The following is a 21085-nucleotide window of genomic DNA, read 5'->3' as shown; positions in this document are numbered from 1 at the left end:
ACAGTACAAGGTAAAAATGAAAATAAACCAATCAACAGCCTACAATCAATCGTTTTGATCCATGTACAAAATATGCTTCAACGAAAACAAAAAGAAAAACAACAACAATAGATATATACGTATGCATATTACTGAGAAGGGGAAAGGGCAACCAAGAAAGTTAATAACCGAAAAATAAGTCAACGTCAACCAAAATAAAAATGAAAAATTTCCAGAAAAACTAGAGAGATAAGGGACCCTGTTCAGCCCTTTCCCCTTTCCCCTAGATTCACAAATGCTAATATATTTCTGATTTCTCCACCCACCCTACCTTCACACATACCCGAACACTACAGTGTGTGAGTACCCTCTCACGGTGCGAACTGCGGGTACTTCGCCAGCAGAGGTGCGACTCGGAGCCGCACTTCGCGTGTGATGGCATCCGGCTTTGTGCACACAGCATTTGCCATGGAAGAGTGTGCAGGATCTGTAAAGTTATTACGTCCAATAGAGTCAATAACTTCCACCATGATCCTCTGAGACCTTTCGGCGTTCTCGGCCATCACCTTCCATGTATCCACAGCCTGGACATGTGGAATCCCATCGCACCACGAGTCCATGTCTGTAACGGTGGCGATCACAAGGTACGCCATCTCCGCCTCACGGGCGAGTTTCGCCTCTGTGGCGGTTGTCATGCCAATAAGATGGGCGCCAAGGGACTTGTTCCACAGCGACTCCGCACGTGTGCTGAACTGCGGTCCTTCCATGGTCACAGCTGTTCCACTCTCGTGGAGCCGCCATGGGCGGGAAGCGTATACGCTCATTTGGTCATCTTTATTGGTGGCCTCCACAGGGGCGGCGGCTTCTGGGAAGACGTGAAGAATGGCATCCCGTGCGAGTTGGCGAAAAGTCTTAGATGTTGGATACGCAAAGTCCACATGTGCCACAATGCCCTTCTCAAAGAAGGTTGATGGTCGCCCCACAGTTCGATCAATCACCTGATCCACCAGCACCACATCGCCAGGGTGGCAGGCCGCGTCAAGGGAGCCCACGGCATTCACTGCCACAAGATAGCGTACACCCAACAGCTTCAGTGCGTAGATATTAGCGCGGTAGTTGACTTCACTCGGGTTAAACGAGTGATTGGGGCCATGGCGAGGGATAAACGCACACGCCACTCCACGGACGTTTGCCACACACACATCACCACTTGGTGCACCAAACGGGGTGTCGATGGCGTAGTACTTCGCATCCTGCAGGGCCTCCAGGCGGTAGATACCAGAACCGCCAATAACACCCACGATCACTTCGGATCCGTGTGGATTACTGTTTGTCATTGTTAGGTATTAGAATAATGGATAAAACACCGTTGATGGTAGATTATGTATCGCCCAAGGAACTGTTTTAATATCCAACGAGATGCTTGCTTGTTGACTCTTGCCACGAAGAAAAGAAACAACCACCAACACCCCAACGAGAGGGGGCATACACCACGCGTGTGTAATGGGTGATAAAAGAAGAAAGAAAAAAGGAGAAAAGAACATGGTTTCCATAGGATCACCCTCAAAAAAACAAGAAACAAACCATGAATTTGCATCTCAGACGCTCTTAAAACAAAGACAGGCTGTAAGAAGGTCACACACACATATATAAAATAATGAATAATAAAAGAAAAAACAAACAAATATATAGCCGAGGTGAATAATAGAAGAAGAACCACTGCGTTGCAATACAGAAAGCATGTATATAGATGCACACAGATGAACCCCACTCACACGCCTACCCACCCACTATTCAAGTCATGTTTAGTTCGTATTTCTCTTTTTCCCTTTTTAAATTATAATATTATTATATGTATTATCTGTAACTGTCCGCACTTCTTTTTTTTGTCACTTCGTTCACTTTAACAGGTTATCATCGTCTCTTTTTTTCCCCTTGTGCCCTCTTCATGTTTATTCCGATGTTTCCTTTTTCATGTGGGGCTACGTACTCTTTCCAAATGTACTCAATTCGCTAAATAAAAAAGACATAAACTCTTACACACAGGTCCAAAAAAAAAAAAAAAAATAAATTTACTCCTTCTACTGTGGTTATTATAGTTGCCACTGCTTTGCGTTCCATAGCATGTCTAATCAGTGTGCTCCAATGTGTTCCTTCTTGTAATCCAAAAACGCCGCAAGGTTTTCTGTGACTTCACACCAGTGTGCAGTATCCTCCACTTCTGGCAGTACCACGTGGTAATTACGCTGTGCCTCTCGTGTTAACTGCTGTCGCCGCTTCTGGTACGCTTTAAAGAGTGTGAGGAAGGACTGCAGTGCGGCATGTACTTGGAGTGGAATGTACACACTTTCATCATATGTTTCATCAAGGAAGAGATCCATGATATGGTTAGCTGCTTCACACCGCACACGCCACTGTGCATCTACGGCGGTGAACCTTGCTATCCACTGCCGACGTTCACGAGCTCCTGCTGGCGGTGCTACCATAGTACCGCTATTATTATTATTATTATTATTATTACAAAGTACGGTGTTGTTGTTGGTTGACTGTGTACTTTCATCCATGTGCAGTACAGCCAATGCAAAGCGGGTCGCCACGGCTGTGGCCTCTGCTGTATGGAATGAACCACACATAGCACACACTGTACCAACAGAGGCTTGTCGTTGCAACGGTGTGGCACGTGTTTCCCACGCAAGTCGTGTTATAACATCCACATCACTTGGACGTGTGCCTAATTGATTTGTTGTTTGTAGTGCTCCACCAGCGTTGGCTGTTTGTTTGCGTTGCATCGTCCACAACATTTGTACAAGAGACTCTAACTGCAGCCACAGCAGATGCATTGCTGAAGGAGATGACACCACCGCCGTTACTTTCGCCCCTAGACCATTGTTATTATTATTAATTTTACTACTTTCTTCGGTATTTAGATCTACCGCTGATGCCTCTACGGCTGCATCTGCAAGAAGCTTAGAACGTACATTCACGGCATTAATGATAGCACGCCAAATGTGTGATGGTTCTTCACCAAGGCCTGACCATGGAACCATCAATAAGAGTGTATTGGCAAGACTCCATACCGCCACTTCATTAGATAAAACAAGAAGTTGCAGTTTGGTGATAAGACCACCTGTACCAGAAGTACCAGCGGCAGTACGCAACGCCCGTTCCACCATAACATCTTCTCCACTTTCCACAACATCAGAAGAGACAAGATGTGTAACTCCACCATTGTTATTATTAATATCATTATGTAAGTTACTCGTGTGTGCGAGGAGTCGCAGGGCATCTTTCATCAACTTACCCACCACATACATGGCATTTGTGCTGTACAAAATACTTGCCTGTGGGTTTTGTTGAAATGCCGCTTCATCATCCAAATCCGCTGCATTATTACTACACACCACATCCACCGCAGCATGCAAGACGTGTGCCGCTGCCTGATCACAACGTAGTCGTCGCACCGCACGTGTTACACACGCCACACGAGAGACTTCTGGTAAAGGACATGTTTGTAGTAATAATGGTACTGTACGGCGCCACTCACTGTGTGGTGGATGGGCATCCAATACAGCAACCGTAAGCGGTAATACACGACTTGCATTAGCCGTATTAGCAGCGGCATTTACAAGTGTGCCTTGTACATGTAAAGAGAGTTCACAGAGATGATAGAGAATATTTTGGCGCCCAACCGACAGTAGAGTGGGATCCTCCTCAGTATTATTATTACTACTACCATCATCACTAGTAGTATAGATAGTAGTATTCATAGAAGAAGAGGAAGGGGAAACTTCCTCACGTAGCCAATTCATGATTCGCGGTGCATCCAAGGCATCAGTGAGAAATGCCTGATGTGGTGCCATCATTTCTGCAGATTGTAACATTGATGAAAGTGCATCATTTTCACCACTTAATACATGTAGTACTTCACTGGCGGCAACAGCCACTGCCGCCAATCCCTCTGCCTCACGGCGCTTGTAATGACGCAGAAAAAGAACATGACCCTTATTGTCGTTATTATTATTATTATTATTATTATTATTATTATTATTATTATTATTATTATTATTATTATTATTATTATCCGTATCGTTTGTATGAGCAGTAGGAACATACAATTGCGCTGGGTGCTGTAGTGCTTCCCATACAATACTTGTTGTTACTTCCAACATGGAAAGTAATGTCTTAACAACCAACGGTGTGGAAAAGGCATCCGCAATATGTTCACTGCCCTCCACACATACAACTATAAGCTGTAGAACTTCCTCTAAAGCACGCGATGCAGCCATAAATGGGGCACTGTTAACTTTCCTGTTCGTATCATTATCATGTACCTCATCATCTGCAGATTCTGTCGTATCAACAACTGGCATTACTGGTGGGATGTCTTGACGTGTCTTTTGTACAATATCCCACATACTGAGTAGAAGTGTCACCAATCCATCACGGAACACAAATCCCTGTTGTTGTTGTTTTTCTTCCTGTGAATGACAGATGGGAAAACTCGTAGATGCCAACATATCTACAACGGCATCCTCAACACTATTCACTATCATATTTCGCAGGGCCTCAGCAGCAGCAGTTTGCATATACAACACCCCACGATCCACAGATTGTTGTTGTTGTTGTTGTCCTTCTTGTTGTTCTTGTGTTTCAGCATTGTTGTTATTTATATCTATCTCAGGCGTTGATGTAGTGACAGATGATGTAAATAGCAGTTCAGCGAGTCGCTGCGGTACACCGTGGGCGAGTAGATTGGCAAATTGTGTGGGTTGCAGTGCAAATGCCGTTACATCTGCGCATCCCTCCTCCACTACATTCCAATCCTGCGCATGTAATTTGGCTACACACGGTGGAGCTGCGGCTATTGGTGTAGTTGTAGTAGGCAAGGATGTAATGTTTGAGACACCACCAGTACTCTTATTATTATTATTATTATTATTATTATTATTATTATTATTATTATTATTATTGTTAGATGAACGGGAATGTGTTTTGCGGCCCTTTCGTGAGTGAGCAACCATATTTCTTTTTTTTTTCCACCTCTTATTTTCCTTTTTTTTCTCTTCTCTCGTTCTTTCTCTCTGTTCCCTTTTCACTGTGTTCCCAAAGAAGACAACAGTTTATATTGTAAGTGAACATATGGAAGAACAACAATAAGACGAAAAAAAAAAGAAGAAAGAGATGAAAAGAGATAATAAAATCAATCAAATAATAATAATGATAATAATATTTTTGTTGGCAGATGTGTACATTACCCAAAACCATGGTCGCCAATATGAATAAATGTTCGTTCAGCGATGCAAAAAAAAAAAAGAAAAACTGTATATATACATATATATATATATATATATATCAATACTCGTACATATACTACAGACAATTGTATACTCCATCACTACTCCTCTCTTTGACCCTTACTGTATTTCTATATCTATCTCTATATCTATCTCTCTCTTGTCTACCTCATAAGACGCCCAAAACACCCCTTTATCGCATCCCGGGCAAATGGAATATACGACAACACATACCACAACATAGCCCCAAACTGCACTAAACACAACAACAACACAAGAGCCGCACTGTGCAGCAGCAGTGCGGCGAGAAGTGTGAGAACGAGAGAGATGAGATACACAACAGTGGCCACCCAACGCCCTTCAGAAAACATGCGTTGAAACTGCGCTACAGGACCTGCGAGAAACATCGTCCCCGTTATTGCGAGAACATTACCGAGAGAGAAGAGAACACTGAAAAAGACAATATCTCTTTGCAGAATAGCGATAAAGCTTAGTAGTGAAAAAAGCATACCAAGACCAAAGCAACATCCACATCCAATCAATCGTTGTTTCCATGAAAGTGATGGACATGCGGCTTCAGAGTCTGTGGCCTCAATAACATCCGTACCACCAGTGGCGGCTGCCGTTACTGCCGCTGTGGCACTGCCGCTTGTAGCGACTTTTACAATTGTTGCAATCTTTTTCATTTTCTACAGGAGATTTGATTATATATGTGAGTCCGCCCGCCTTTCTTTTCCCCTTTTAAATATATTTATTTGATTTCCGTTATGGTAGTCACCTGTCTTCTGTACTATGATCGATTTTCTTCTTTTTTATTTTGTTTTTAATTCTTCTATTGGTTGCCTTTTTTGTGTTTGAACGTTATGTCCCAGGGTTCGTGAGAAAAAGTGAAAGAGAGAAGGAAAAAAAAACAGTTTGTATATTAAGTGAAATAATTATATTATTACTGTTATTATAAATTCCCAAATAACTGGTTTTATACTTGCTCTATTTCTATTTCTATTTTACGTTGTTTATTATTTAACCTGGAAGAGCTTATGCGAAAAAAGGGTAGTAGTAGTAGTAGTGATAGTATTTAACAAGATCAGCAGCTGTAGTAATATTTGTTTCTTTCCTTTTTTGATTCTTTTTGTCTTTCATTGACTTTCCTTTCCAGGCGTTCCAATGTACTTCTCTTAAAGTATATATATATATATAGTGACTAAATACCACGCACAGTGTATTTCATAAAGTAATCATCAAACGAGACATCTGCAAAAGAAGCATCACGATGCACATACATGTATCGCCGTGTTGTAAAGAAAAGCGATGGCTCTAATGGAACCTCTGGTATTTCCACTGTTGTATTATTCTTATTCTTATTCTTCTTCTTTTGTTGCTGTTGTTGTTGTTGGAGTTTCAAATTACTACTCTCCACAAGTTTCTTATAACTTAAACACGCCGTACTGTGGGCGGCCCGCCAGTGTGCACGTTGACAGTCTGCACTGCAGTAATACGTTGAACGGCAACTCCCACAACGCACAAGTGTCTTACTAAACACATCACAGTTTGCACAATGTGTATCATCACTGCGAGAGACAAGTGGGATAAGATGCATCATTGATGTTGAGGCATCAAGAAACATTAAATCATGTGCACGATCGACTTGTTCAGGTGTCCATTCGACTGTAGAAGTGTTATTGGTTTCACTCTTCTGTTGAATTGTTGTTGTTGGGAGAGCGGCTAAGAGATCTTTTATGGCGATACGAACATCTTCATCCATTTCCCACATATCATTTTCATCCTCATCTAGTGCGGTGTGTTCATTCCGCGTAGTCGCTCGCCGCATCGCTAGACGACCCGAAGTTAATGTTGATGAAGAAGAATTATTATTATTACTATTATTATCACCATTACTATTCGTATTATTTTTGTTAGTATTAGTATTAGTCGTATCATTGGTGTTAGCATCTTCGGCAATGATTTCACGTAATGTAGAGGCAAACCATGGTAAAAGCGCAAGGAACTCAAGATTTGCACGTGCGTAGTAATTGATCTTTTGCACAATTTCCTCCTGTGGGCCCATGGCAGTAATTCCACTACTTATAATAACATTATTATTATTATTATTATTATTGTTGTTGTTGTTATTATTAATATGATTATGATTATTACCAACAGGCCGCAGTGGTGTGAGAGATTCAAGGCGACATAACTCCCCAAGTACTGCAATAGTCTCCCATCGACATTCCTTCACCACCGCACTGTTGCGTTGGGCAAAAAAAGAGGCCACGGACTTTAGTAATGCCTCTCGCCGCCTTTTATTCTCTGCAACAACATCAGAAACATTATTATTATTATTATTATTATTATTATATTGCTTCCCATTATGGCTGTCCACATTATCAACGCCATTCGTATTGTTATCCTTGGGGATTCCAGAACTACTACTACTACTATCACTACAACCACCGGCATTATTATTATTGTTATTGTGATTGCCATTTCCCACAGCCTTGTGGAGTGGTGTGTGTTCAAAAAAGAAGAGTTTCACAGTTGGATGAAAGATAACGGTATTAAGGGCCACAAGTGCATACGCCCGTTCCTGCATCATCACATCCGGTGCTGTGAGACGATGATAGATTTGATTAAGTGTGATGGGAACAGTTACCGCCTGCGATTGGGATAATACTTGTTGGGACATTTGTGTAGATACGAATAAAAAAAATGCAAGGGATTCCTTTTAATGAGTTGTAAAACGTTTCGTTTTGGTTTATTCTTCTTTTTCCTAATTATATATATAATTATATATAAGAATAGAATCAATCAAAGAAAGAAAAACGAAATATACACAAAAAATGGAAACAACAACAACAACAACAACAACAAAACAACAACATCATAATAGTTCATTTCTCCATTAAGAAAAAAGAGAAGAAAGAAATCAAAAAACAAATAAGTATGTATGTATGTATAAATTGAACGTCATGTCCATGTACACATATGTTTTTAGGCCGCCACAAAATCACGCAGTTGTCGCAGCCACATTTCATACTCCTGCTGTTCCACCCAAACAGAGTATTGCCCGACAAACTCACCGAATTGATCATCCACACAACGTTCCGCCAACCACGCCTGTATACCATCCAGAACTTCTTCTTCTGCCTCATCCAAGTTAGGACCAGGATAACCACCACATATATTCGTGTAATGTACAACTTCTGGCTTTTCTTCATCTTTTTCTTTTACTTCTTTTTCTTTTATATTCTGTTTATCCCGTTCCAATTCTTGTTCCTTTTCTTTTAGATGATGAACGGGGGGTGATGATGATGTATCATCTACGCGACTTCCTCCTCCGCTTGTTCTTGTTGAGGGTTTAAATGTACCATGAAAGACCACGTTATCAATGATGAGTTCACCATCTACAAAGTCGGCTCGAATCTCAATACTATTTTCATACAAATCACATTCCTCCTCTTCCATATTTTCTATTCGATATGATGATGATGATAATGATGATCCAGTCGTATTATTAGAGAGGACGTGTTGTACAAAGAGCGAAAAGGGAAAGTGCTCGCCACGCACATCGCACTCCGGATCCAGCGAGGGATCTCGCGAGGTAAGTTGAACACGAATGGTATGCTTTTCAACCATACGTAAATTCCCTTTTCCTTCTTTTTTTCCTTCTTTTCCTTCTCTTCTTTTTTCTTCTTTTTCTTGTTTAGATGCTGTTTGTGTGGGTGGAATCCACCATCGTCTTCCGTAAAAGATACTCGTGCCTGGGGCATGATACATCTCCCACCCGGCCGGTGGTGTGGGTGGACCTTCTTCCTTGTCTAAACGCAGTGTTTCGTCCTGAATTTCTTTTTCAATACATTTAAGAAAACTGCGTTCGGGGAAGTCGGAGGGCGGTAATGCCGTACGTGGAGATCGTACCGTCATAGAACTCACATTCTCATTATTATTATTATTATTATTATTATTATTATTATTATTATTATTGCTGCTCATAAAACGATAAGAGTGCCATTGAGACTGTTGCAGCCGTTGCTGTTGTTGATAATTATAATAATGTGATTTGAATAGGAATGCGAACGATAACGAAAAAGTTGAGGAGAAAGAAAGACAGCCACTACGATGGGCGGAGAACAAAGAAGAACGCATATTATTTGTAGTTATTTTTTATTATTATTTATTTTATTTTATTTATTACTACTATTTTGTCTATTAGTACTCTCTAATGTTTTCTTTTTTCTGAATGGATTTAAATACAGCTTTGTTTTCTTTCTCTCTTTCTCTATTTATATGTAGATGTATTTTTCCCTTTTGTTTCCCTTTGTTTGTAGGTCTGTGTGTGATTCGTACTGTGACGGCTATTACGATCCAGCCGCTAAATCAAAACACAAAAAAAGAAGTAGAAGTTAAATACATTACAGTAGACACAAACAATACATAATACACAATATACAATAATATCATCTCTCTTCTCCTTTCTTCTTCCTCTTTCCCTCCCTCCTCTTTATTTACTTCCCCAATAGAAATTGGAGAAATAAATACGAAGAAAGAGAGAGAAAGAAAAAGATAGAGAAAATAAACAAAAAAGTAATAATTCTAATAGCGGAGATAGTGTTGTTCCTTCAAGGGACAGACAAAGAGGTTTCTTTTTCTTTTAAATATATTTCTTCTCATTCCTGTTTTTTGCTTTATCTTTTTTCTTCACACTATTTCCCCTTTCATTCCATCTATTTTCGTTTTCTCTTTTCTACATCCCTTCTTTCCTTACCTTACTCACCCATATCACACTACTTTCTTCACGTTCTTAGAGCCAGAGGAAAGTAATAAAGAGGTATCAAAAACACACTCATAAGAAGACTCTCATGCGAAAGAATGAAGAGAACAAAATGAGAGATTGGAAAATAAGAATAAAAAAGCAAGAATACAGCAACAAAATAAAAAGAAAACATTAAACATATATATATATATATATATATTGTTTTAGGTAATATCTGTTGCTGCTGCTACATAAACAACAATAGTAATAAAAAAGAAAGAGATATTTCCCCCACCTTTTTTTCCTCGTTCTCCTATACCCCACTCTTTGATAATTTTTCTTCTTTTTTTTTGTTGTAGAATTTCTTCTCTTCGCGTTCCACTACGAAAAAAAAAACAAAACAAAACGGCTGTAAGCGTAATTATCACAAACTGTCGATCCTTCTCATCCTCACTAATAATCACACAATGCAAAAGAACGTGTATACCATATATACGTATATGTATATACACACCGAGAGAGAGAGAGAGAGAGAGAGAGACGCTAAAACCCCATTTCTCTTTACTTCTTCCTCCCATCTTACATACCCCCATACATTCCTATAACTATAACTATAATATATATATATATATATATATATATATATATATATATTCCCGCCCCCTCTCTCTTTCTCTCTTCCAAGTTACTTACTCCTACTCTTACTCCATCGCAAACACCGCACCACGGTTCTTCCACTCCCACCCGTTACGATGCATACGCAGTCCATACGTCCACAGTGCGTACAACCACCCCGCCACGCCCCAGAACATCAATCGCGCCGCAAACCGCCAGTGCAGCGGCCCAAAGAAGTTCCGCAGCGCAAAGTGCCCCATGCCAAACCAAATGCCCGCGAACATGCGATCGACGTGCCGGCACGGGGACTGCTGGGCAAACGGGGCGTACGGGTCCTGCAGGCGCTTGTCGTTCCAACCCGCCCAGCCGGCCGGCCGCGCGCGATAATTCGGCTCATGATGGGCGTGCATGCGAAGTGTGTTGAAGCGCATGTACGGCGCGGCGCGGTCAATTGCAGCGACGGGGGCAATAGCGTGCGAGGCGGTCTCGTGGCCTCCACGGCGAAGTGCACTGGCGAGCATTCTGTTTGGTTTTAAATAAATAAATAAATAAATATATATATATATATATATATGTATCTATATAAGTATATACTTAGATAGATATATAAATAGGGGAAGATGACCCTTTGTTGGTGTTTTCTGTTTTTTTTTTAAATCTACTTTCGTAGTTGCTAGTGTTTTTTTCTTCTTTCTTTACACAGAGTGTATGTGTTAGGAGTCCGAAAAAAAAAATAGATAAATAGTAGGGAGAAGGATAAAGAAGAAGAAGAGGGGGAGGAGGATTGGTCAGGGGCAGAGCTGAATACAAAGATTGAGAAAGAAATAATATATATATATATATATATATATATATATATTACAGAGGCACATACATACACGAAAATGCATGAAGAGAGACAGGAAGACCAAAGAAAAAAAAAGAAATAGATATACACACAGAGAGAGAGGAGTGTATATCAAATAGTCTCGAATCGTGAAGAAAAGAAAAAAAAAAAACAAGGTAAATACAGTCAAAGAAAGAAATTCATTTCTTTCGTTATTGTCATTGTTATTACAAATAATAGTAATTAATAATATTTAATATTAATGGATCTACTTCTCTTCAGATGAAATGATTACTCTTCTCCTTGTTTCTCTTCTTCTTGCTGATACCGTTCGTATATAGCTTGGTATATCGTAGTTGTTTAACTAGTAAATTTTTTCTTTAAATTTTTCCTGGGTGGTTCTTCTCTTCTAACTTCTCCGATCCTCAACAAGCAGTAAATAAAAAAGCAAAAAGAAAAGAAAAGAAAGCAAAGTAAATCATTTTATAACAAGAAAAGAAAAAAAGAGAAAAAAGACGTTCACAAAGAGTAATAATCATAATAACAATAAGAATTAATAATAATAATAATAATAATAATAATAATAATAATAATAATAATAATAATGATAATAATAATATAAACTTCTTTCTTTTCGTTTTAATTTTACCTTTTTAATGCCCCTTTTTTGTTCCTATACGTATACTACCAGAAGCGGACATCTTTGTCGTCTTCGCTGCGGCTAGTACAGGCGTACGTGTCCCAGCTGGTCTACTCTTCACAGTCGTCGTCGTATTATTATTATTATTATTAATAGTATTAGTAGCACTCGTAATACTCGTAGGATTCGTTGTACGACTAGACGTATAATATGTAGAAACTGTTACACCTTTTCGCGTCTTAGTTTTTGGGGCTGCAAGGGCATCACTATATGATAAGAGACGTGCGGTGGCAGCGTAACTTTGTTGAAGTGTGCGTCTTCCATGTGTTGGGCGAGTTAAGAGACTGCTGCTATTATTACGACTACTTCGCTCGGAACGCACCCGTTCAAAGTTTGTCATACTGTTCTTTTTACTATAATTGTCGTTTTGATCCGTCGTTCCCCGCATAGAGGCATATAATGAGACAAGCATATCGGATGAGAGGAATACGGTCGCCGCACTACGCGTCGTATTATTGCTATTATTATTACTATTATTACTATTACTTCTCATATTATGAGGTGTTGTCATTGTTTGCTTTTGATCCTTATGAAGTAATACCGCAGATCTAGACCGTCGTTGATACAAATGTTGATATGGTTGGTATTGCCGTTGTTGTTGTTGTTGTTGTAATTGTAATTGTAATTGTAGGAGATCGTGTTGTTGACTGGCAGGAGTTACAAGATGTGGAAAACGTGCCACACTTCGCGTACGACAAAAGTTTAACACCGGTGGTGCCTTTGTTCGTATCTTTGACTTTTGTTGTCCATGCAATATCGACTTTGTGAGGGATCGCCGCTTTCGTCTCGGTTTCTCCTTTGGTTTACTATTTAGATGCGGCGATGGGACTGGAGAGTGACTGGGGAGTGAGGGCAGTGGGGATGATGGTAATAGTTGTATTAACGGTGGTGAGGCGGAGTTTTTAGAGGAGACGTGAGAGTTATTTAATAATAAAAATAATGATGAGGAGGCAGATGAATCACATGATGCGGGATGTGTGATATCGACAGAAATGCCTATTTCACCGGGAGGACGAATAGACGGGGATCGACTCATGTTAATATGATTTTTACTGCAACTCTTACTCTTACTACCACTATTATTATTATTATTATTATTATTATTATTATTATTATTATTATTATTATTATTATTATTATGATTATTACTATTATTATGATTAGAACTCCGTCTCTTTTTCTTCTGATGCTTCTGTTCTCCCACCCTACTTGATCCATCTCTATTCTTCACAGGCGCCGGTGTCGTTATGACTGAGACTACGGCGTGTGCTGTGGGATCAAAATGACGTCGTGGCGGTGATTCATACGCCGCCCCACTTCTTCGCACTAACGCACCGCGGGTTGAAGTGTTTCTTGTTAAGGCCGCATCGCGGGAACTGGGCCCACGATATGGAGATGAGAAACCCCGTTGTACGAGTAGACGTTCTCGACATTCGTCTGTATCGCTATTTCGACGATACCGTCGAGTGGAGGAAACGGCAGAGGAGCGCAATGGTGTGTTTGGCACCTCTTCTTTTTCTTTTTCTTTCTTTTCGTCTCTTGTTGTTATTTCTATTCCTCTTTGTGGCAGCTGTTCATTCGAATCCACTTCTCTATTTATATCATCCCCACTCACACAATTCACTTCCCTCGCCTGAGAGTCCCCAACAGTACCAATAATACCAACATCTCCAGCTAATACCGTCGTATGCATATTCATAGTATTAGTATTAATATTAATAGTATTATTAACAACACTAGGCATCTTTGCTTGTGGGGTTGCAACTGTGGATTGTACTTTAGTTTCATCACTCAATGATAATGCCGTACGTTTCGCACGCACACAAACAAGACGACTGAGTTCCCGTCGCATTGCAAACCACGTGGCGCGTGGAAGATGTGGCACTTCCGCCGCTAATCGTTCATGTTCTTGTTGAATATATTCCCGTTCGCGTTGTCGCGTTACCGCCTCACGTGCAAGTGTAGATTGTGTGGGTCGAATAGTTAATGGTTTACTACTTGTGAGAAGTGGTTTACGCCGTGAGGTACTTCGTTTTAAATTAGATTTAGGTTCTGATCCTGCTTTAACACGTCGTTGTTGTTGAGATGAACGTTTCTGATGTTGTGAGGATATTTCCCGTAGAGAAGAGGAGTGAGCACGTACATTAGTTCGATTTACACTTCTTCCGCCTCTACCCGTACTAGTATTAATGGTATTATTATTATTATTATTATTATTATTATTATTATTATTATTATTAGTAGTAGTAGTAGTAGTAGTAGAAGTCTTTAAATAACTATTTACAGGAGTATTTATATTCAATACCCGTCTACTATTTTGTCGTTCAAATCCAGTGGCACTTCGAACCCGTTCCAGTGGTTTTGTCCTATTCTGTTCTCCTCCTGTTAACATCATCGTGTTTTTCATCAAGGATACTTGTTTGGTAAATACTCGCATATCTGCATTATTCCTATTCCCATTCACTCGCATGGAATCATAACTATTCCCATATCGTGGTAAACACGGAGCGGAGGCGGTTCGTATAACAACATTTCGCGGTTTTACTTGACTTCTTGGAGTACCAATAGCATTAATAGTGTTTTCTCGCGGCTGTGAAAAGAGACGATTTTGCAAAGAAGAAGATGTACGACGTGTATACCATGGCTGTAAAGTAGATACACCTCCACGTGTGGTATATGTATTAGGTGTTAATATCTCTCTCCTTGTGTTATTTGTTGTTGCATTGTTGGTAGATCGTGTGTGAGTTGGTTTTGCTGCTAATGAGGGTGGACGCAGGAGTGTATGTGATACATGTACAGCATCCACAATATCATTATCATCACCTTCTTTACTCTTTCTTCTTCTTTTATTATTATTATTATTATTATTACTATTTCCACTTAGACGAGCGAGAAGGGCATTCTTCTTTGATTGTGGGGAAAGTTTCATCACCATCGTCATTGTGTGGCCCTTCTGTGGGGTACTGTGTGTACGCGAGAATAACGGCTGTTGATATTGATATTGTTTTTTCTTTTCCTGCGGTGTAGATCGTATATGTCGTTCTTGATGTTGCGGCGTCGTTAATATCTTCTCTTCTAATTCTCTTTTATTACTATTATTAGTATTCTTCTTCTTATTATTACTATTAGTATTATCTACGGTATTAACAGTATTATTAATACCATTATCCAAGGACGGCTGCATGCCAGCATTCACACGTATTATGCGTATCTCACTACCGGCATCATGTTCGTTATCGTCTTTATTGATATTATTAATAATATTGTTATTAATATTATTACTACTATAGATTTCCATCATCAAGGTTTACCGTCTATTTCAAGTATATGAATATCTTTATATATATATATATATATATTGGTCGCTCTCTTTCTTTCTTCCCTTTCAAATGCTTTAACAGTAATAATAGTAATAATATATTTTCTCTGTTTCCTTCATGGTATTCCTACACCCATGCGTGTAACTTATAATAGAGAGAAAAGAAAAGAAGAAAAAGAGAATAAAAGAGAAACTAATAACAGAAATATAATAATAATAATAATAATAATAATAATAATAATAATAATAATAATAATAATAATAATAATAATAATAACAGTGTCATAAAAAGATATAAAACCCGAAATAAGTAAACAAAACAAGAACAAACACGATGTCTTGAATATGTTATAATCTACTAATATATATATATATATAGATCGATTCACTAACAAAAAAGACATAAAGAATGAAATACTAATTAGCAATTTCTTTTAATTTATTCGTTTTTTTATTTCTACTTACAAAATTCCTTTCTTTTTTTATTTTTTGAGTGAAAAAAAAAAGCACCGCAAGACTTTTCGCACCATTTCACTTACATTACTTAAATAAGAAGCAAATTAAAGTAAACAAAGAACAAAAAAAAAGAAAAACAGCTTGAATTATTCGTTTAAACTTCACAAGTCCTCCAATAAAGAAAAAAACAAAAACAATTTCGTTTATTTATCCTTCCGTTTATTCCACCGATAATGCCTTCAAGTCACTCATTTCGATACATCTCTATATTCACAGATATGCAAATAAAACCCAAACAAGCGAATAATAACACATAATAATAATAATAATAATAATAATAATAATAATAATAATAATAATAATAATAATAATAATAATAATAATAATAATAATAATAATAATAATAATAATAATAATAATAATAATAATAATAATAATAATAATAATAATAATAATACGAAAGAACATCTATCACTGTAGAACATGCATCTTTCTTTGCATGCGCGAATAGGGAAGCGATAGATAAATTCATTCATACGTACATACATTAATATATATATATATATATATATATATATATATATATATATAGTATATAAGTAAGAAAAAGGAAAAAAAAGTGTAAGCAAAGGAGGATGAAAAATATCGCTCACTTTCTCAAGAACACAATTCTTCATATATTTGCATTTATATAATTTTATATAAATAAAGTAAATAAGAACAAAAACAAACAACAGTAAGTAAAGAAAAAAAAAGAAAACAATTTTTGATGAGGTAACTGTGATTCAGTTTACAGGAGTACCTGTCACTTCCACTGGAGCAAACAGACATCTCCCCATTTTTTTTTCTTTTTGGATTTTAGAGTATATTAAGTGCCGATAATACACGCACAGAAATCTACAGCAAGATCATAAAAACAAGGAAACAAAACAAAACATAAAAATTAAACATTTTCGTTTCTTTTTTTTCTTTATTTTTTTAAAACCGAACTTTTTTCTCATTTTTCTTTATTGGCCGTTATTGGTACAAAAATCAAAGACTAAGTTTTTCTCTTTAAATAAAACCACAAATATATATATATATATATATATATATAGAGAGAGAGAGAGAGAGAGAGAGAGATATACACATACATAAATGGATGGAACATCACACTATGCGGATGCATATAATAGGGTCATTAATACGTGTCATGACTTTTTTCTTCTTTTTATTTTTATTTTATTTTTAAATATCTCTCCAATGCAATCCATTTCCTTTTTTTTTCTTTTATTTAAATTGTGACATTAGACTCTAGCCACATCTGGAACGATGCAATGAATGAGCAGCTTTGCCATTTCGTTTTGATTCTCCTGCACGGCGGTGGAGCAGCTGGATATCATACTTCCTCTTAATACCGATGGACGATCTCGACTCCCACTAATCCCAATACCACTTCTCTCTGTACCACTATCCATACTACGACTTCCAATACTTCTGGCAGTAATACAAGTAGGAGAAGTGTGATGAGAATCAGTATGAGTATGAATATGATCATGCGTGGTATTATTATTATTATTATTATTATTATTATTATTATTATTATTATTAATGTGAGTGTTTACATCTCCAGCGATCGGTGTAAACTCTGTAGAGCCATGCGTGCGTGTAGACCTTTGCAGATATAACGAATTATAATGTTTATCTTTTTTCCCCCTTCTCTCTTTTTCCTTTCCTTCCATTTTCTTTTCGTTGTGGGATCGTAATAAGGATGTAGATGGCATCGCATTAAGGGAATCCACCATAGCAGCAGCTGCTCGGTTTCGCAACCACGCTAACGGTGTAAATCGATCTAAACATGGTAATAAGGCGAATAATGTACACGTCAGTCCTTGACGTAATGTTGGGGATGGCGATGGTGGAATACGTACATGCCGCCAACCTGTAAAAGACTGCGTAGCATCATCATCATCACAAGAATAATCTTTTTCATCATCACTGCAAACTTCACTATGGGCCACAACAGAAGTATTCGTTTCTTCCATTTCTTTTTCTTTTTGTTTTTTATGTTGAGAAGGAGGAGGAGGTTCTTGGGATAACAGGGATTGGGCTTGGGATTGTGCCAGTTCACTCCGTACATGCTGTACTTCTCTTTTCATTCGCACAATAATCATATGTTGCATTTTAATTTGATTATCTTTAGATGCCAAGAGATCTGAGAATACTGCAGGGGAGACACTTTCCTCCTCTTGTGATTTTGTTGTTTCATTCCTATTATTATTATTATTATTATTATTATTTAGTTCCATCTCGGTATCTTGCGATAATAAACCGGCCTTGGGTGATGTGAGAAGTGTAGAACATAATGGGCATAATAAGAGATCCGCATCGGTAGTACCATTTCCATTATTATTATTATTATTATTATTATTATTATTATTATTATTATTATTAATACTATTACTATTCGTATTATTAAAAGGATGATGATGATTCTTCTGTTTCTTGTACTCATCATCCCTGTCTCTTCCATATTGAAAACACTGCAGATATAGCTGTTCAAATATTTCTTTTTCCTGTTGAAGCGATGCAATAAGATGTTGGGCGGCAGACAACTCCGCCTGCAATTCCGCCCTTGTTTTCATACGATTTACAATCGGACGGTTTCGTATTTGTTTCGCCTCTTTCGCAAAGTTTAATGTAGATAGTGTCTCTGTGGCATTCTTTCCATCTGGTACGACTGTGCAGAGAAGTACTGTAATGGCATTCCCTCCTAGACTCTCCTGTAATAACCGCGTGAGTTTGGAATCACGAAATGGGATATGTATAAACTCCTCCACCACTCCCTCATCCTTTTTGTTTTTATTATTATTATTATTATTATTATTATTATTATTATTATTATTATTATTATTATTTCTCTTCTTCCTTTGTTGTTGTTGTTGTTGGTTTAAGGCGGAGAGTTTACGAATCACATTTCCCAATATAGTGAGAGATAAATTAATGTGTTGAGCCTCTCTTAATTGTAATCCTTCAGCCCCTGTCGCGGCTACACGTTCAGAACCCGCCAAATCCACAAATGTTAATGTGGATTGAGCAAAACCGCATTCCCCTGAAGATTTACGCCGTGCGGTTTCATTAAAAGTATCCCGCTGTTGAATTTGCACAAAAAACAACAAGTGTGATCGACTACTTCGTTCATTTAATGCAGTGGATGCCACTTGACGGTGTTGCATCACTGATGTAACGGCCCACATGGCTTCATTAATATCACGCACGTTATGCCACGAAAGTCCTTCCACGTAAACACCATTATCGCCACCACGAATATGTAATTCCGGTCGATAGGATGTGGATGATGATGATGTATTATTATCCTTATTATTACTATTATTATTATTATTATTATTATTATTATTATTATTATTATTATTATTATTATTATTATTATTATTACGTGGAACAGAACGTCTAGCAGATGACAAGAGTGAAATAGATTGTCGTGATTCCGAGTTTACTGAAACGTTATACCGCTGCGAGACTCGCACACTCGCACTACTTCCACTTCCATTTCGTGGGGAAAAGCGAAGGAGCAAGTCTCGAAGTTCTTCTTGATAAAGTTCCACCGCACTAACTTTAACACGCCAATACCAATTCTCATTATTTTCATTTTCTTCTTGTACGCCTGCGTACTTTTTCTGGAGAGAGAGAAAGAGTTTCTTCAAAATTCGTGGTAGTAGACCCACATCCTCAATACTTCGAAAGAGTCCACGCTTGCTCCCACTCGATCCCAGTATCGTGTGTGTCTTCCCACTTCCACTCTGTCCATAACAGAGAATTGTCCCATTATATCCCTGCAGCACACGTTCGAGTAATTCATATCCAACACACATCATCGTATCTTGTTGGCTGGCAAACTCATCCAAAACGGCATCAAAGGTAAATTGTCGTCTTTTACCTTCTGGTAATACATCATAGTCACTGCTGTCGTGGGGGTTTAATAACGCTTCCCGTGGTGAAAGCGCAGAGGCGGCAAAGCGAAGGGATTCGGCTAAAGGCGGTGAAGAGAGAGAAGCCGTAAAGTGTTCAATAACACCACTATTAAGATTGGGAATATGACAACAGAGAGGTTTCTTGTGGGATCGACGCGGTCGTAATCGCACCACAACACATATATTTCCCACTTTAATGGACACCCGACGATTCACATCATCTTCGCCTTTTAAACTAGCCGATACTCGAGGTATAATATCAGTCGTTGTTATTATTGTGGTTCTTGCTGTGTTTGCTGCGTCTTCTCTTAACACGCTAGGGATATTTCCCATAATAGACTCCGTTGAACAGGATGATAGATCCATATCAATATTGGGTGATTGCGGTTCATTTTCTCGCAATTCCTGTTGTAAATCGGTTGGCAATCGTTTTAATGGTGTGCCTTGATCTGATAAGTCTGGAATGATTCCCTCCGTACGACTGCTGATTGCAACCTCACGTATTTCAGAGTAATCAGGCAATACTGATGATGATCCGTCTGATCTTCTCTCTCTTCCCTCTTCTTGTTGTTTATTCGCCTTTTTGTTGTATTCCGTTGATGGACACAGTGTGATGTTCGTCGTGTTACTTTTTTTTGATTTCATTTTTTATTTTTATTTGATATTACAATAGGAGATTTCGAGTTTTAGGTAATAATTTGCAAAGTGCGCTTGTAATGGGTATAATAAATAACTATGTATATATATTTAGATATATATTATATGTGTGTATTTCTAATATGGGTGAAGAACAACCAAAAAAAGAAAAAAGAGAGAGTCACACATATAAATATATATTAAAAAAACCAATAAAAAAGCAAACACACACAGAGACAGTAAAGAAAGGAGAAGAAACGAAAAAAAAATAAAAAGAATCTTGGTTGCGAGGACGGAAAGAAAGAAACAAAGAAAATCGAATAAACAGGAATATAGATAGGTGAAACCTGCAAGGCGACGTTAAATACAAAGTACCTTTAATATCGATCGTCACAGAGAATTCAGCATTACAGGAAATAATAGTAATAATAATAAATAATAACAACAAAAGAGAAACATCATTAACATATCTTGAAAGAGGCCTTTTTTTCTTTTTTCGTTATTTATTTATTTATACGTATCTTTGTGCATGTTTGATT

At 38.0% G+C, this 21085-nt stretch overlaps 8 protein-coding genes across 8 annotated transcripts; all 8 read right to left on the bottom strand.

Moving 5' to 3' along the window:
* Positions 1–350: 350 nt before the first annotated feature.
* Positions 351–1316, bottom strand: LSM04_006830 (Nucleoside phosphorylase domain; the record flags this gene model as incomplete). The annotated part of the gene is made up of 1 exon (XM_067338648.1): positions 351–1316. One exon carries the CDS (start codon positions 1314–1316, stop codon positions 351–353), a length of 966 nt encoding a protein of 321 aa, XP_067189331.1.
* A 795-nt stretch (positions 1317–2111) lies between these two features.
* LSM04_001975 (uncharacterized protein) lies at positions 2112–5000 on the bottom strand (the record flags this gene model as incomplete). Its single annotated transcript, XM_067338634.1, has 1 exon — positions 2112–5000. The coding sequence occupies one exon, from the start codon at positions 4998–5000 to the stop codon at positions 2112–2114; it is 2889 nt and encodes a 962-aa protein (XP_067189279.1).
* A 437-nt stretch (positions 5001–5437) lies between these two features.
* Positions 5438–5959, bottom strand: LSM04_004677 (Vesicle transport protein; the record flags this gene model as incomplete). Its single annotated transcript, XM_067338623.1, has 1 exon — positions 5438–5959. The coding sequence occupies one exon, from the start codon at positions 5957–5959 to the stop codon at positions 5438–5440; it is 522 nt and encodes a 173-aa protein (XP_067189306.1).
* A 515-nt stretch (positions 5960–6474) lies between these two features.
* Positions 6475–7956, bottom strand: LSM04_000565 (zinc finger protein; the record flags this gene model as incomplete). Its single annotated transcript, XM_067338612.1, has 1 exon — positions 6475–7956. The coding sequence occupies one exon, from the start codon at positions 7954–7956 to the stop codon at positions 6475–6477; it is 1482 nt and encodes a 493-aa protein (XP_067189258.1).
* A 305-nt stretch (positions 7957–8261) lies between these two features.
* LSM04_006477 (Mitochondrial glycoprotein) lies at positions 8262–9416 on the bottom strand (the record flags this gene model as incomplete). Its single annotated transcript, XM_067338601.1, has 1 exon — positions 8262–9416. One exon carries the CDS (start codon positions 9414–9416, stop codon positions 8262–8264), a length of 1155 nt encoding a protein of 384 aa, XP_067189327.1.
* A 1308-nt stretch (positions 9417–10724) lies between these two features.
* LSM04_007845 (uncharacterized protein) lies at positions 10725–11159 on the bottom strand (the record flags this gene model as incomplete). Its single annotated transcript, XM_067338589.1, has 1 exon — positions 10725–11159. The coding sequence occupies one exon, from the start codon at positions 11157–11159 to the stop codon at positions 10725–10727; it is 435 nt and encodes a 144-aa protein (XP_067189346.1).
* Positions 11160–12117: 958 nt separating this feature from the next.
* Positions 12118–15465, bottom strand: LSM04_008278 (uncharacterized protein; the record flags this gene model as incomplete). The annotated part of the gene is made up of 1 exon (XM_067338578.1): positions 12118–15465. One exon carries the CDS (start codon positions 15463–15465, stop codon positions 12118–12120), a length of 3348 nt encoding a protein of 1115 aa, XP_067189351.1.
* A 1760-nt stretch (positions 15466–17225) lies between these two features.
* Positions 17226–20555, bottom strand: LSM04_006724 (Kinesin motor domain; the record flags this gene model as incomplete). The annotated part of the gene is made up of 1 exon (XM_067338567.1): positions 17226–20555. The coding sequence occupies one exon, from the start codon at positions 20553–20555 to the stop codon at positions 17226–17228; it is 3330 nt and encodes a 1109-aa protein (XP_067189329.1).
* Positions 20556–21085: the final 530 nt, after the last annotated feature.

The sequence above is a fragment of the Trypanosoma melophagium genome (assembly GCF_022059095.1).
Source record: "Trypanosoma melophagium isolate St. Kilda chromosome Unknown ctg31segment0, whole genome shotgun sequence".
Taxonomy (NCBI): domain Eukaryota; phylum Euglenozoa; class Kinetoplastea; order Trypanosomatida; family Trypanosomatidae; genus Trypanosoma; species Trypanosoma melophagium.
This window is presented reverse-complemented; position numbering and strand designations above follow the sequence as displayed.